This window comes from Diadema setosum, chromosome 11 (assembly GCF_964275005.1).
Source record: "Diadema setosum chromosome 11, eeDiaSeto1, whole genome shotgun sequence".
Classification (NCBI taxonomy): Eukaryota; Metazoa; Echinodermata; class Echinoidea; order Diadematoida; family Diadematidae; genus Diadema; species Diadema setosum.
Window position 1 is genome coordinate 11,459,217 of NC_092695.1, and position 17,836 is coordinate 11,477,052.

Consider the following 17,836-nt stretch of genomic DNA (forward strand, 5'->3'; position numbering starts at 1 on the left):
GTCCACTGTAGTGAAACAGGGCTAGGAACACATGGTGTACAATGGTAAATTTCAAATATCATCTCTCGGTGTCAGGATGTGCACACTATACAAGGAGTCATTTCATAAATTGTAATACTGTAATTTTCCAACAATCTCCAGAGATGTCTCACATAAGAAGGCTCCATCTTTCTGTGGAGCCTCTTTGACTAGATAGCTTGATGACAGGGTAGCACAGTCGTGAAACACCAATGAAACATTCAATAATGCAAACACACAAGTAACGTTTTTCACACCTTTTTTTTGTTGTATGCTGCAAATATCTCATCCATTCTTGAAACTTTTATTTTCATGAGTTGACAAGGAAGAGAAGGGAAGGGAATGCTCTCATTAAGGATGCTATCCATCTCACAGAGGATGTCAAGAAACCAGGAGGCACTCGTCTCTTCATTGATGTTGTCGCGTCTTCCAAGAACTGGACGAGTACCTCTTTCCCAATCTGATCCCAGAGACCACATCAAGAGTACTGGTCAACAAACTGCAAGAAAATAAGGAATCAAAATTCTAAGATGGATGTGAACAATTTTCAACATAGAATTGTTAAACAGAGAAACACCAAAACTCTCTCATTACAAGGTGATATTACAGGTCCTAACTCTTTATATTTCTTTTTTTTTTTTTTTTTTGTAAGCTGATACAGTGAGAAATCTGATAAAACATGGTAAATGTCATACTTTTTAGGTCCACATTACAACCAGATTCCCCTGCTTTGGAAGAATCAAAGCCGTGAGAGCGAGAATCTGTCACGAAAAGAAGTAACAACGTGGTTTACAATAGAAATTCTAACATATGAAACATGCACACAATGCTTATGCTGCAAGTAATGCTTTCATTCTCATTTCGATACATCCAAAGTAGTAGAAGGAGAAAGTAGAAGGAGAAAGTAGTATTTCAAAGTGATTTTGATTAAGATCGACTAACAGAGCATAAGAAATATTGTGCCACATGATAACATTCGAGTCATCCTTGCACGAGTCAATTACACTTGTGAGAAAGACTTTTGAGTTTATATATAATATCAACTGAGTTTCATTTAATGTCAGTCAAGGATTCCCTGGCCAACTGTATGATTTCTACAAGATGTTGAAAATGAGGTTGACTTCAGTTCATGTAAGTCACATTGATAACTTCAGTCAGTCAAAACTTGCTGTTGGTTGGATGCAGAGCAGTGAAGAAATCAAATTAGATAATGAAAACAGCTACTTTCACACAGATAATATACTAATTATCTAAAATGAAAAAAAAAAAAAGAAGAAGACACATATAGCAGTAATATGTTTCACGCTCAGGCAGATAAAATCTATCAGAAAGCAAAAATGTAAGCGATCAGCATGACAAAAGTGAATTGCCAATAGCTGTGGAGATGGTCTGCAAGTCAAATTGTGGGAGATTTGCGATGGGATGTTCGTGTGATTGTTTGGCAGCATCATACTGAAAAAAAAAAAAATACAACGTACATCATTCTAATTTGACTTGATCTTTCTGGGTTCTTTTTTTTTTTCAACCAGCAGCAGCACTTTTTTTTTTTTTTTTTTGTATAAAGTAGTACAAAGTGGATACTCAGCATAAAGAGGTCCTTGGGTCTGGAAGGATTGGTCATAATATCAGGTATCTTTTATGTCAGTTGGAAAAAAATGTTAACAAATTACAGATATTTGTTCCAATGATTCTAATGAAAATAGGTTGTTGTACCAAGAATTTTACCTAACAAGGTCGACATAAATGCATGTTTTCATGTTTGTGCAGTACATTGTGCCAACTCAGTCGAGACAGTAATACTGAAGCAGTTTGTAGACAAGAGAAGACATTGCTTTCTTCAACACCTAAAATAGTGGTACATCACATTGAAATGCCTTTGTTTGGATCAACACTTTGTACAGTCAAGAGGCATAAAAAAATTGTACCCATTATTGTATTCACCAGGAGATTGAAATTAATTATAAGCCATCCCCTCTGTTGATGCAGTTCTACTTTTCTCAGAATTACCCAGTGCCTGAAAAAATTAGGATTTCTATTAAAAATGCAGCAGCTGCATTCATTGGTTCTGTCAGGATCCCTGAACACATTATCAATGTCACACTGCCGACTCCCACAGATTCATAATCAAGTAAGTACATTTGCATGAATGCAAGTTGTGATGTCATTACGCTTGTTACAGAGCTGGTGTCACTATTACCTGGTACATCATTCAGATTGCATCAGACAGCCAACTTAGCATGCTGACTTTATGTTGCTGAACATACAGACATGCTGAACTTCTTTAGGTATGGTACCAAGCACAGAAGTGGATATTTGAAGAGATGATAGGCAACTATGCAGTGTTTCTATACAAAATTGGTATAACAGGAAATGATTAACACATTTAGTCATGTTCTCACTGAAAGATGAATGAAAGAGAACATGCTAATAATCTGGAATGGGAGGTATTTCAAGGGGGGAAAAAAAATCCCCCAAAATGGGAAAACACTCTAACCTTCAGCTACAAGGCAGAATTATATCTGTCCCCCCACCAGGATGCCTAGCTAGTCGGCGTCGAACTTGGGACCCCCTCCAGAATAATTGCCTGATATATCCGCATTGCTGAAGTCAAACCCTGGGTGCTGTGGAAGGGGTAGAAATCACATATTGTCCATTTGAAACACATAACCCACACTGTGTACCTCTAGATCTAGGTGTGATTCTGAATTCATTCAAGCCCCCCCCCCCCCCCCCCCATTCCTCACAAGGTAATTCATACAGCGTGTATGTTGTAAATAATTTGTGCCATATACATCCCAGTCTAAATTCTGGCGTGCTCTCTATTGATACTGGCATCTCCCAATTGTAACCCTGGCAAGCCAGAGATGAAGGTACATGCATAGCTTTTGGGCTCATATTCTACATTTTGTATCAACAACATACTAAAATTAACTTCATGGTTTCAAATTTTTACATGCATGCAAATTTGTCAACTTTAGAATATCCTCATCAACGATGACTTCTCCCATTCATTATGTATGCCTGAATGACAAACAATGAAAACAAATCTGCCTCTTTCTTCTCCAATGCTTATTAATCACGAAAACTTTCACTGGATTTTAGAGAAACAACAGGTTTTTCAACATGGGATACTATGCCGAGGCCCCTCTATTTGCAGAAATTGGTATGCATCATACTGTAAAAGTGGAAATTTTCGCGCATTTCGCGCAACCAGGAACTAGCGCGAAAATAAAAGCATGCAAATATTTTTGCACGCTATATGTTCCAGTCCTTACTGTCTTGATTCTGCGGAATTAAAAACATACGAAACTCTTCTTACCGGGCCGAGCGCGAAAAATTAGTCGCGCAAAAGTATCCCCTTTTACATTATGGCATAAACACTAGGTGTTACAAAAAACATTTCCCACTTTTGATCCTTAATAGTTCGAAAACTATACATTAGATAACACTGTCATTAATATGAGTAATAGCTGAATAGTGTAACAATTTAGTTGCAGGTGATTTGAATATGAGAGCCTGAATCGGTTTCATTAAATTCATGAATAATTTTAAAGTTAAGTTCCAGATTTTGGTCGAATTCGAACCCACTGTACAAAATTGAACTTTGCACAAGAACCAATGACGTGTATGTGAGTGTGTGTTTACAATGACCCTGAACAATAGACATGAATACCACGAATACAACCTTTTCAGAGCTCTACTGACTACGCTTCTGGACTCTTGCTCCAAGGCACATGAATGCTTTATTAATAATTCATGATGGATTGCCCTGGGCACTGCTAGTCTGAAGTCATGGCAAAGGGCAAAATGCATACACATGAAAAAATAAGCATACATTTTCATGTGCTTGCATAACTACATTTCAGGATGAATAAAGACTAGCTGTGATAGAGGAATTTCTAATGAATAATAGAGCATTCCAATCCCAGACATTGTTCAGGACCATTGTCAGGGTGTTAATCACACACTGCTATACACACCAATTGAACCCTGTGCAAAATCAAAATTTTGTACAGAGGGTTGAAAACAGAGCAAAATCTGAACACCAAACTTCAAAATAAATCTTGAATTTACTGAAACTGATTTACGCTATCATTTTTAAATTACCTCCAACAAAATTGTACACTATTCAGCTACTGCTCATATCACTGTCAATGTTATGTGATATATAGTTTTTGAACTATTAAGAATCAAAAGTGGGAAATGTTTTTTTTTGTAACACCTAGTACGAATGTGCATACATTCTGGAGAACCCACCTGATATTGGAACCTCTGCAACGTCAGTTTCTTCTCCATCCTGTCAAAGGTCATGGGGTCAGCCTCGTATTGACCTTTCAGCAGCGACTTCCAGCAGTTCTCAGCGTGCCGATGGGACTTCACCAGGACCAACCTCACCAACTTTCTGTCCTCTGCATTGGCCAATGAAAACCAAGATTGACAGAAGTTGACAGACAAGACAGATCTAGACAGACACGACACAACTGCACTGTTCACTACAGGAGAGTAAAGTGATCACAATAACAGCTGCCTTAGGATGCTCGCACTCCAATCTAAAATTTGATAAATACTTATAGGGCAATTTATTTGATCTCCACAAGTAGTCAACAGGGAATCCTTCATCTTCTCTGACTCACTGCATTCTGCCGATATTGCTTCATCACATGCAAATGAACTTCATTGTACACAGCCTTCTATGACTTGTATTCCCATTGCGTACAATACATATCCCCCACATCTCTTCTAGCCTTCTTATCATGGTACAAACGCAGATGTTATGGTTGGAATATTATGTTCTAGCAAATGTTCGGAGACCTTTGCCCTTGACCTTTGACCTTACAGTCCCCCCACCCCCACCCCCACCCCCCCCCCCACACACACACACACACACACACATACACACTTTATCTTTTGCACCAATGAGGTATTTTGCAGTGTGGCATTTTATATAGAAACATTCTGATGGACATACAGTTAGAGAAAGAGGAGACCCAAACACATTTACCTCCAGCCCCCTTTTGGGTGGAGGCATACAAATTGCTCATGTTTACAAAAGGGGGTGTAGGTTTCATTTACAAAATGAGGTTACATGGAACAAATGAGCATGACTTACCCAAACTCCACAGGCACTCATCTGGAATGACCTTATCATACAGAGTCCCCTGTTTTGAGACAAAAAAAAAAAAATAAAATGTGTAAGTTATGACATAACTTAACTAGAAATGTCGCTACGGCGACTGGTATGCCTCCGCCATAATACATCGTTCTTCTAATAGGTCTATAGTACAATGTCTTGACAGTGTGTGATGACAGTTTCACATAATTGGCAAAATATTAAAATTACAGATTTGTCACAAATGTGCTGAATGTTCACTTTCTTTGAACTAGGTTCATTTGGATGAGTGACTAAACTGTCAGAGTGCAGGTATTTGGGGATTTCAGGATTTTTACTTGGCTTTTGACCCTTTCATAAGTTTATGCATTTAGTAATCTTCAAGGTATGGGGAAAAAGTGTAATTTCACTACCGGTATTAAACGGTAAAATATTAGCATTTAAACCTGGCCTTTGACCCTTGACCTTTGACCTCAAATTTCAAAAGAGAATCACTGTTAGGTAGAACATGCATAAATATGTAATAAGTTTCATGATGATACCTTGAGTTACTTTCGAGATATGGAAGAAGTGAAGTTTAGCACTTTCACTTGACCTTTGACCTTTGACCTTTTGGCAAGAAACTTCCCACAGAATTAGAAAAAATCCTGCAGGCATTACATAAATATGAGCGAAGTAGTGACACTTTGACTGGTTGACCTTGACCTTTGACATCTGACTCATGACCCCTAACTTCCCTAGATAATCACTGCCTATATGCATATACAGTTGAACCTCTCATATCCGGACAAGTCGGGACCGGGGCTCATCCGGATAAGGGATTTGGCCGGATACGGGAGACTCAATGCTTTATACATGTACTATACATACACATGTACTGATGCAGCCCATGTAGTACCACATGTAGTAATGTGTATACTGCAACCTTTTCATTGTTACACTCTGTAACAGACCCCAAAATAGAGGTGTATGTTAATGTTGGAAGTAATATGTAATTCATGTGCGTTTGTGTAGGAGTTCTCAAGGAGCTGGGAATCCCCCTTTCCTCCCGTAATTATTAAAAAAAAAAATCACGGCGAGATTGCGTCCGTATAATAGAGAGATCCGGATAAAGGGAGGCCGGATAAGAGAGGTTCAACTGTATACTAAGTTCCACAAAGATATCTTGAACCATTTGCAAGATATGGAGAATAACGTTAAATTTCAACCTTTTGACTTGACCTTTGACCCTTGACCTTTGACCTCATGAGCCAAGAATCTCTCTGGAGAATCTTTATTTGGTAGTTCATATATAAACAAAGTTTCAAGAAAATACCTTCAGGCATTGCATGGATATGGGGGAAATAGTGAAATTTTGAGCATTTGACCTTTGACCTTGAGCATGTGCACCTAAAAGTTGATAGGCACAACTTCGCCCACTCATACATATGTAATGCGTTTTTTTAGTTACGCTGTCTACAAAAATGATTACGGACGGACAGACAACCCGAAAACATAATGCCTCCGGCACCACTTCATGGCGGAGGCATAAAAATAAAATAATAATAATAATTCTTATAGGGTCAGCAGTAAAACAGTATTAGCCATTTCATGGATACTTATCAGTAGCATCACCTACAGTAAGGACTATTGTAAGTATTTTGTGCAATGGACTTTTGTGTAAATTCTGCAGACATGAGAATGAGAATGTAATGAAAACCAAGCAAATAATTGGGGGAGAGAAAAGAACATGTACAGAAGTACCCTTATTCAGAAAATGAAACAATTAAAGTTAAAGAAGGTTGCCCAGCACAAAATACCAACTGAGCCACAATCTCTACTTTTACAGTATTGTAAAGAAGTTAAAAGCACCAGCTTCACTGCCAGCTAGAAAGAAAACAGGGTGGTATTCTGAACACCGTTTTATCTCTGTTGTAACTTGTGTTGTAACTTGTGTTGTAAGTCTGTGAGTTACAACACCGCTAAAACAGTTGTAAATCGGTATTCTGAAAACTGTTTTAACGGTGTTGTAAGTCATGAAAACCACGCCCATCGCAACAATAATATCCAATAGGAAATAATGTTAGAAGTAGCATCTAAGACATTTCAACCAATAAGATTGCTCCCTTAGGCAAATGCGCCTTGCTTAACTTTGCGCGTTTTAACAAGCGCTCATTCTCTGGCGTGCGCACAAATAGGACAATGGCATGCGCAGGTAAAGAGAGCCAGAGAATAAATAAAGTAACAACAGAAGCTTGATCATACCTATGCTTTCTTACAGATTTTGGCGTATAGTTCGTGCAGTATGGGGATTCAAAAAGCTATCTCAAACTGAGTCATTTTATTTAAAATTTTTTTAGAAATTAATAAGATATTTGTCGTTTATGAGAGGAATCCAAATTTCATGGTTTATGGGGAACTAGACGCTTAATAAATAGGTCCTTGCAATACCATGTTATTATCATTTATAATAATAATAATTATTATTATTATTTGCACATGATTGTCCATTAGAGGGATGGGAAATGTCACGCTTATTGTGTTTTGTTAACTATTATTGTTTGTTAACGGCACTCACGGCATTCAGAAGATTAGATCTAATTGAGTTCCTGATATTTGGGAAAAATTAATATCCAATGTCTGCTTTTTGAAACTTCTCCGAGAACAAGCACTTAAGAAATATCTTTTGAAACACATAAAAGTACTCAAAATGAATTCTTATTGGTGAAGACAGTAAAATCATAAAAGTTTAATAGTTTGAAAGATGAATAATCATAAACGGTACCATAAATGGAGTTAAATGACTTTTACTTATTTTAACAATTAAGTATAATTCAGAGGAAACTTTTTATAAAGAAAGTCTCTGGCTTGGTATAGACTAGGAAGTTTTGTATTTGTGAGTTTGTGTTTTAGTGCTTTAAGCAAACTGCCGGCGGTGCCGGTAACCTTTCTGTTCATGTGTTTGTGTTTTTACCTATGTGCATAATATGCTACGCGTATTACTGTTACCAAATTTTGTATTGTGGAATGAGTTTACATTTTGTCAAACTGCTTTATCTTTTGCCATTCTGTACATGCATTTTTTTTTTATATTTTGTATTTTTTTATATTTTGAACTCGCATACCACAATACTGAGTTAATAACTTATCTCACTATATACAAACAGAAGTTGAAATGAAAGTTCCAACGGAGTTAAAACACCTTCCACCCTGTTTTATCTCAGAAGCATAAATTTGCACGGAGCATGACTTACAACAGAAGATAAAACAGTTTTCAGAATACCGTGTAATCTAATGGGTGTTCAGGTTTGCGCCCTCTTGTACGCGCGTGCGCATACCCTAAGACAATGGTATGCGCAGGCAAAGAGAGCGCAAGATAAAACACAAGTTACAACACAAGTTACAACAGAGATAAAACGGTGTTCAGAATACCGATTTGCTACAACAGACTTACAACAGAGATAAAACGGTCTCAGAATACCACCCCAGGCTGTTGTAAAAAAGATGGCCAGCTTTTAGTGCCACCGAAGACAGCCTTAAATGGGGAAGTACTGAGTAAAGAGAAACTCCCATTGCTGACTGTGGCTAAGCATCAATCACTCCCCTCTCTACACTTAAAATAAATCTGTGCTTTCTGACAGAAATTACTGGAAACAGTAGAAGAACTGAATGTACTAGACATTGCAAACTAGTAATTCATTGAGCTTACTTGGTATCTTATTGTAAACATTATCTCAAATTTGGAAATGCCATTTGTCATTCTCCCGTATATAAAAAAATTAACTCAGATTATATGTTAAATTTGTGTAATCCTGATTACAGTGCTGCTGTATTTGTTATCACTCTGCCTTTAACACAATAATTGCACATGGTATTTCCTCCTTCTACTTGTTTGCCAAGAAATCAATCAAACCATGAGTTAACTTACTTGAATGTTGATATTGGCAACAGAGACAGAGAGGCTGGTGATCCCAAAGTTGGCCTTGACTGCTTTTGACCTTGTGCCCTCAGGTACATTGATCTCAACCACCACTTCATCCACAGTTTGGTACCACAAGCCCCATGGTGTTAGGCAGGGGACAACCCCGCTCTTCTCGTCAAAGTTTGACATTGATTCTCCCAGGAATGTCTAGGGTGGCTGGAACCTATGAGGAGATTTACATGTGAAAAAAAAAATGAATAGATACATTGTTAAAATTAAATTAAGTGATCAAAGTAAAAACCTACTTTCTTGTTCCCCTCATGTTCATGATGTGCACACATATTCTTGTGGACTTATCATTCAAGGGATGGTACAGTTTTGCTTGAAATGGGGCTTCAGGTTTCCAACATTTTTTTTATGATGATGTTCTAGAGATAATGAGGAACCTGTTATGAAATAAGAAAGAGCATACGATTCTAAAATTAATTCAAAGTTTATTTGATGAAAATTGATTTTGAAATGGCTGAGATATCCCACACAAAGTGATCCTCATAAAAGGTAGGTCACTTTTGTTTTACTTTGCTTTTGGATATCTCAGCCATTTCAAAACAGATTTTCATCATACGTTTGAATTCCTCTTAGAATTGTATGCTCTTTAACAGTTCATAAAGTGGTTTCTAAGTTATATCTCACAAAAAGTTAAAAGCTGAATCCTCACCTCAACCAATACCATACCATCCCTTTAAATCTGTCCCTTGAAATACAAATACATCACCACACACATCTGGCAAAACATGAAGTATCATTCTTGGAAACACATGGATGATTCTGTTGCATCACTATAAACACATTATCATGAATGTGGGGGGGGGGGGGGAAAGATTGACAGTTCTGAAAGGAGAAAGGGTCTTCTCAGTTCTTTATGGAAAACATGGAAACTTGTGTTTAAGATGTTTACAAATATTTACAGTGTTTCAATACCAAAGATGGAAAGAGATGCTAGATGGCTTGGTGTTTTCTTTTTTAGTTTGTTTTGTTTTGTTTGTTTATTTGTGTTTTGATTGTTTGCTTGTTTTAACTTGCATAAAGACATATTAAACCTAGATCTATTTAATACTAGATCGAGTAGAATCTAGACCTAGGTGATCTACGTTAAATTACAAACATAAAGCAGCAGTCTGTGTAGCCCGACCAGACGCTGTGCGAAGCACAACGTCTCCCATCGCAACACTTGTTTACAGCGACAGGGCTGTGATGTGTATAGACCTAGACACTGCTCGTTACAGTCTGTGCATCTGCAATGAAAGAATTCATTGATACATGCAGGGTCAAAGCAAATCGTCAGAGTATCACATCAAGACAACAAATGAGTGGAAACTTAAAATGCTATGACTGCCTTGTGCAATCTCACATATTTTTTTTTTACAGTCACATAATAAATTCACATCACATCAATGCATAGACACCTAACCTACAATACAATGTAAGTTAAAGTTACTACCATCCAGTGGCATCAATTGTGAAACACTGCACAGCCAGGCCCCGGAATTTCTAGTTTACACGGATCTAACGGTATTAGTATTACCTCAGTATATTTACATCAAATGTAAGCCTAACAGTAAATTGCAGGGTTGACCGAAAGATCGGTCTGTATCTGTCCGTCAGGGAATGTTCCGCGGAGACTGCATCTGGCTTCACGGATCCCCTCCTACGGAGGAGCGTTAGGCCCTAATGGCAAAAAAATAAAAGACTCCATGATTCGGACAGACGGATCTTTCTGTCTAATTGCAGGGCTGCGAACTCTCACTCATTATTGTCAATATTGAGAGTGAGACTCACTCATCATGCTCATTTTGGTCCTTTCTCATTCTAAAACTTTAGATCCTATTTCATTTGCATGCATTTCTATTGATGTGTGTCATGCAAGCATGTTCATGAGAAGCAACTTCAACAGCTGAACCCGTCAAAGGCTAGTGGACCAGATGAGATACCACCTAGGCTATATAAACTTATAGCCCATGAGATTGCACCAGCCTTGTCCTTCCTCTACCAACAAAGCTATGACAGTGGTGTGATTCCGCCTCAATGGAAGCAAGCATTTGTCACGCCAATCCACAAATCTGGTGACAGAAGTGATCCCTCCAACTATCGTCCAATTTCCTTAACCTGTATATCCTGCAAAGTCATGGAACATATCATGCTGAGTCACTTATCCAAGCACATAGCAGTAAACAACATCTTTGCAGACTCTCAGCATGGTTTTAGACAAGGCTTATCAACTACAACACAACTCACTTCTGCTGTCAATGACTGGTCTCAGACACTCCAAAATCGCAGCCAATCTGATGTCATCTTTCTAGACTTCCAGAAAGCCTTTGACAGGGTGCCACATGAGCGACTTTCTATTAAGCTACGCTATTATGGCATTACTGGAGAGTCTCTCAACTGGATATGTGCTTTCTTGGCTGATAGGTCACAAGCTGTAGTCGTTGATGGAACCAAATCATCGTGGAAGGAGGTCTCATCAGGAGTTCCGCAGGGTTCTGTTATTGGCCCTACCCTCTTTCTACTGTTCATCAACGACATCCAGGATGGCATGTCGTCACCCATCCGTCTGTATGCTGATGACTGTGTGACTTATCGGGAAATTAGGTCAGAAGATGACTACAACACTCTACAACAAGATCTCCAGACACTATCATTATGGTCATCCAAGTGGCTCATAAATTTCAACATCAAGAAGTGCGGAGTAATGTCAATCACTCGAAAACGCAATCCTAAAATCTACAAATACCACCTTCAGAATGGTGTCATTCCAAGAGTTACGGAGTATAAATACCTTGGAGTAACTGTAACACCTGACCTACGCTGGAATACACACTGTCAAAACATCAGGTGCAGGGCCAGCAAGACCCTGGGACTTATACGCCGAACATTGCCATCATGCTCAAAGGAAGTGAAGTGTAGAGCCTACACAGCATTGGTTAGGCCTAAACTGGAGTATGCCTCTGAGGTTTGGAACCCTCACACCTTGACGTCCATTAGCAGCCTCGAACAAGTGCAGAAGGCAGCAGCCCGGTTTGTTGCTGGTGACTACAGATGGTCTACATCATCTACCCGTCTGGTGTCGGCACACGGATGGAACACGTTACACCACCGGCGACTCCTGGACCAATGTTCACTTTTTTACAAAATCCACTATGGAGTGGTAAGCCTACCATTGCCCTCAGCGGTTACCCCTGCAACCTACTATGGAAGGAACGATCATGACCTCAAGTTCAACATACCCAAGACAACTATTGATGCATTCAAGTACTCATTCTTTCCAAGGACAATTTGGATCTGGAACCGCCTGCCTAGTCAAGTTGTACATGCCACCACCATAACAACATTCAGAGAAGCTGCTCTCCCATGTATTACAACCTTGCAGCCTTCTTCTGGATCACTCATCCTTTAAAAGGAGGATGCATTCAGATTTTACTCGCACAGTGCACACTTTTATTGTGAATAGAGATCATCACCATGGCACCTCCCAATGGCACACATGTGTAGTTTCATCCCAGTATAGCTTCTTGGAGCTGCGAGAGGGATTACAGTATCAAGTATCAAGTATCAAGTATCTCACTCATTTTGACTCCTAAACTATAGCATTGGCTGGCCTATGGGAGTCTCATTCTCAACTAGTTTCTAATGTTGGCAGCGCTGAAATTGCTAACCATACTATTGTGCCAATGCACAATTTCAGGAGATGTGTGTGCCCAGGCCCACGCAGGCAATTTCATGTTAGCTAGTTTGCATAACCCTTCTGTTCAGTATCACTACTAAGTTGTACTACTCATGTACTGTACTAACCAGTTACTACTAGGGCCTACATCAGGCTAAATGGCTAAGCCGCTTGTTTCACTAATTGAGCTTCCCCCACGCAAGGTCTAGGTGCAGTTTCACAATCTTCAACGAAATGGAATGGACAACGTTTACCTGAAACCTTCCCTCTTCAGAAGCACCAACTCATCAAACTGATAGGCCCCTAAGGTTCAGTCAGAAAAAAACGTTTGTTGGTTGCATACGATCGAGATCCGTGTCCGTGTTATGTAATGTGGTAGGCATGTAACACCAGTAGGATAGGCACCTACGTCCACTCTACTACTAGCACTGCTGTTTTATGTAGACTGTGGTTGGATGTTGAATGTTGTGATCCCTCGATCGCGAGCGAGATGAGAGACGAGAGAGCATGCACGCACGTGTAATGATGGCGCTCTTTATCATCGACTCGGCCCAGGGAAGGCTCTGTCGGCTCCCAAAAAGGCTCTGGATGTCGGCTCCTAAAGCCCCCATCTCGACACTAGGAAGGCGACCATGGCGACCATGGCGATCTGTGAAATCGTGGCCTCCGAGGCGATTACACTACGGTTTCTCCACACTCAACCTGCGCTGTTGGCGATAGCGCCACGATGATAATACGACTTTGCCACGTTGTTGCCGCACTTCCAGGCCGACGAGACGCGTTGCTTCTGCGATCGAACCAACTGTGTTTCGACATTCGTACGCTTATCAAGACCTCGCTACAACAGTGATACGTTTACGCCGTCCCTTCTTAAAAAAACAAGCGGCACATTAATAGTACAGGTACGGGGATATGCGAATAACAATTTTACAAAAATTGATGAAATGAAAATAACAATTACTCGTTTTTTTACATGACTTTACACTAATCTAACATATAAATGAATAAAGAACTATACTCGAAAATTATACCATATCAGCTTCATTTGTTGTAAGCGATCGGAAAAATGATAAAATCGGCTTTGTAGTCAGAGCACAGTTTCAAATATTTTCACGACATACAGCTCAGGTTTACATTTTTGCACAAAATCTTGGACGGGATTTTCTTCTGCTTCATATAATACAAAAGAACATTCATTCTATTTGACAATTTAATAAACAAACAGAATATAGACGATATAATGTTAGAGTTAAAAATGAATCTTCAGATTGCTCAAAAAGACAGCGGCATGGAACCCTGATCATCAAAGGCACAAGTGCACCTATGGAATTCTTTTGTGCATCAATAGAAAATTTTTAGCTGTTTGAATAGAACAGCCAGTTGGAACTCCATCTCTTAAACCTCCTCACACACCAATTGACTTCTGTGCGAAGTTAAAGTTTTGTACAGAGGGTTGGAAATACAGCAAAATCTGAAAACTTTCTGAAAAATTAATGTTAAATTTAATGAAACTGAATTATGCCGTCATTTTGAAATTGCCTCCAACAAAATTGTAAACTATTCATCTATTGCTCATATCAATGTCAGCGTTATCTGATATATATAGTTTTTGAACTATTAAGGATCAAAGTGGGAATTGTTTTTTGTAACACCTAATATTGAGGGGTGTCATTTTCCAATATTTGTAATCGATATACGTGGTTTTTACATATGGGATAGCGTTGTGTCTTGGAGTTTGCGTTAAGTTTGCATTAATTAGTATTTCGGCTTTGAATGATCGATCATTAAAATCCGTATTTCTGTGCCTCATTCTGTTCTACATTTTCTGAATTTTTAAAGCAAAGTAAAATGTGTTTGGTCAAAACAAATATGAATTTAATGATATTTATGGGGATGATTTTTCCAAGTTTTTGTTGACTGTTGAGGTGAGATGCTTGAAGTAGCAAGTACCGAAGTAAACGTGACGTTAGTCATTCTTCGATAGGATTTTTTGTTTCAAACAATATTTTATTTCGATTCCATCATCCATCCTGTATTATCCTGAGCTGTATTTTATCATGAAATTGTATTGAATATGGAATCAATAAAAGATTATAGAAAAACAAAAAATCCTTGATTACAATTGCACATTCGGCTGTTGTTGCTAGCTGCGTGACATTTAACAATAATAATAATAAGGTCTTCTTTACCCAGGGTAGCCTCTTCAGTGTTGCCACTGCTCTACCAGAGGGCCCTGCTATTCTCTATATAGCGTTGCCAGGTACCCATTTATACACCTGTGTCGAGAGGGACACAGTGAGTAAAATCATTTCGTCCAAAGACGTAAGCACTGAGCGGGATTCGAACTCGGGTCCTCCGATCGGGAGTCGGGAGTCTTATCCACATGCCACAGCGCCCCCACTAATCAAATTTCAAACCTATTACAAAGTAATTCTTAGGACTGTCATTGTGTCAATTTCTGATTATTCTACATACACAAATAATACACAGTAACGGCTTCACAGATCATCCCCGCAATAATTATAAAATCAATTTTTAATATTGGGTCGGCAAAACCAATATCTATGTACAATACACAATACAAAATATACCCATTAACTGCGTTCATATACTCGTCACAGCAGTAACTATTAGATATAAAATCAATTATTGTTAAGGGGTCAACAAAAAGCTTACATACCTATACACACACATACAATATACAAAAGCTTTACAAATGTACATGATCAATGTCTGTATATAATCCATACCTATAAAACATTACCCCTCCATCGCTCACCCGAATCACCTCATCAACACTTCCCCCTCTAGGCATACTCCAGGTATACCTCATAAGACTCCAGCATAGATAGAAGCGGATATTTAAGCACACACACACACACACATACACACACAAACACACAAACACACAAACACAGAACCTGTTCACCAAACAATCAACCACACAACAAACATGCAACAAAAAGAGGGGGGGGGAAACACACACACACAAATCAGCAAATGGTAGCAATAGATGTGAAGTAAGAAGGATGGAATTTTGATCGATATCTGTTTCGAGACGACTAAGTGGCATAGGACGAGCCAGGTCCAGGTGATGCTGTAATTCAGCCTAATTTTCACCGATAGCGATTAGTATTAGTTTGCACTAATTAGTAATTTGAGTTAGTTTGCATTAATTATAGTAGTTTGCATTGAGTTTGCATTAGTTTGCGTCAGTTTGCATCAGTTTGCATTAGTTTGCATCAGTTTGCATTAGTTTGCATTAGTTTACGTCAATTAGTAAGACCGCTCCAAAACAACTGCTCATCCCGGCAAATCGCGTCAGCCAGGTAAGTTTCTTGGTAGACTCTTTCGATATATTGCAAGCAAATATGAATTGGTGCCAGACGGGTTCTCAAACCCTTACCAAAACTATGTTTTCACTCTAATAAGCTCTTGACTGTATAGGCATTCCCTATGTATAGGCATAGATACACGTGGAATAAAAATTCCCAGATGATTTCGTAGCAGACATAATATTATCAGTGTACTATCAACTACGGCAAACATCCTCCGGATAGCGTTCATCAGCGACATGATATTTTTTACCATGTCGAGTTTGTTGTTTGTTTGTTTGTTGTTGTTGTTGTTGTTGTTGTTGTTGTTGTTGTTTATAGGCTACATAGTCCGCTAAGGCGAATCAAGGAACAATGACAGGTCGAATCCCTCTCAAGCATGTAGGTAAAGTTCATGAACTTCGGAAAGCAGTAAATCTGTTCAAGATTGGTAGAAACAGGGAGGAGGGACCACCTCGCTGCATGGTAGAAGGATATGGATGTTCACCGAAACGTCAAGAAATCATTACTCTGGTCTGTGTACGAAATATGTTAAAGATTTTCTCTACTGAGACGTATTGATCAGTCCCAAAATGAACAACAGGGCCCTATATTTTAAAGATTTTTTTTTAATACATTAATGTTTAAAGATTTCGCTGTAATATTTGCTCTTATTTGTGTTCTTTCTTTATTCATGTACATGCGCTTGTTTGGTCCTTTTTCATCTCGCACTTATTCAATTTTCCCTACCTTCTTTGTCGTTTGTTTGGGGTATTTATTTTTTTCATCTGTACGGAAAATCTCTCTGATGCACATCAGGTGACATGATTTTCAAAGTGTAGAGATATGCTTGATTATTCATACGTGTGAATGTTATAAGTATGAGTTGTTTTACTTATAGGGAGCCAGTGGAGGTATTTCGACGATGGGGTCACACTGTTTCCGGGGTTTAAATATTTTAATCAATGTCTCCTCAGTTGTCTGTTTCCTCTTCTTCAATTATGCGTGTTGTTTCTTTTTCCTCTTCAGCTCTTCTTTTATTTTTCTTCGATCTATTTTCTTCAATTTCTAAGCTAGCTAGGAGTCATGCCCCTATTACAATAACTTTACTGCTTCAAATACTTCTTAGAGTATCAATTCATCCGTGACTGTTTGAACCCGGCACTGTTATCTCCGTATCGTTGCCATAGGCTCAATCAAGCATAGATCCCACCGTGACTGATAGGCCCTACTGTGCGGTGATACCAAGAGATCAGTCAGTCGTATCCTCTTCAACGATCCCGTCAGAGAAAAGAGAAAGAGAAAGGAAACAAAAACACATTCGAGTGCGTTAAGACAACTTCTCTCAAACTCCTTCCAACCGGGACCATTGTGTCGATCGCTTCTGTTTTTGCCCTGCATATAACGTCGCGAAAGATAGGGCAACCGTGACGGATTAAAAAGAGACGAACCTATTATAGAATTCTATAGGGTCTAAACTGTTGCACTCTGCGCCTTTGAGTGCCACCGAGGGTTCTTTGAAGTTCAAGGGAGAGGATCATTGTCTCCATTCATCCAGCTATGATGACCGCTTTGCACTGTGTCTCGTGGCAGCAGACTGCGCGATGTGCCCGTGATAACGAACGAGGTCAGACACGGAAAACTGCTTCCTGCATATTTTTCCACAAGAGATTCTTTGCATCAAAACAAGTATCCAATCTAGCACATTTTTGGTGCACTTCCATCTTCAAGAGATTGAATGAAATCTCTCAGGCACTCAATTTGTCACA

The 17,836-nt window shown here is 38.9% G+C and overlaps 1 protein-coding gene across 2 annotated transcripts; it reads right to left on the reverse strand.

Annotated features, from left to right (window-relative positions):
- Nucleotides 1-317: 317 nt before the first annotated feature.
- Nucleotides 318-13,095, reverse strand: LOC140235157 (nudC domain-containing protein 2-like). 2 transcript variants are annotated; one of them, XM_072315194.1, is made up of 6 exons: nucleotides 13,008-13,095; nucleotides 9,036-9,252; nucleotides 5,129-5,177; nucleotides 4,276-4,427; nucleotides 2,513-2,639; nucleotides 318-517 (listed from the first exon to the last, which is right to left on the reverse strand). In XM_072315194.1, exons 2-5 carry the CDS (start codon nucleotides 9,216-9,218, stop codon nucleotides 2,562-2,564), a joined length of 462 nt encoding a protein of 153 aa, XP_072171295.1. In that variant the 5' UTR covers nucleotides 9,219-9,252; nucleotides 13,008-13,095; the 3' UTR covers nucleotides 318-517; nucleotides 2,513-2,561. The 2 variants fall into 2 exon arrangements, with proteins under 2 accessions (XP_072171295.1, XP_072171296.1); XM_072315195.1 differs by lacking the exon at nucleotides 2,513-2,639.
- Nucleotides 13,096-17,836: the final 4,741 nt, after the last annotated feature.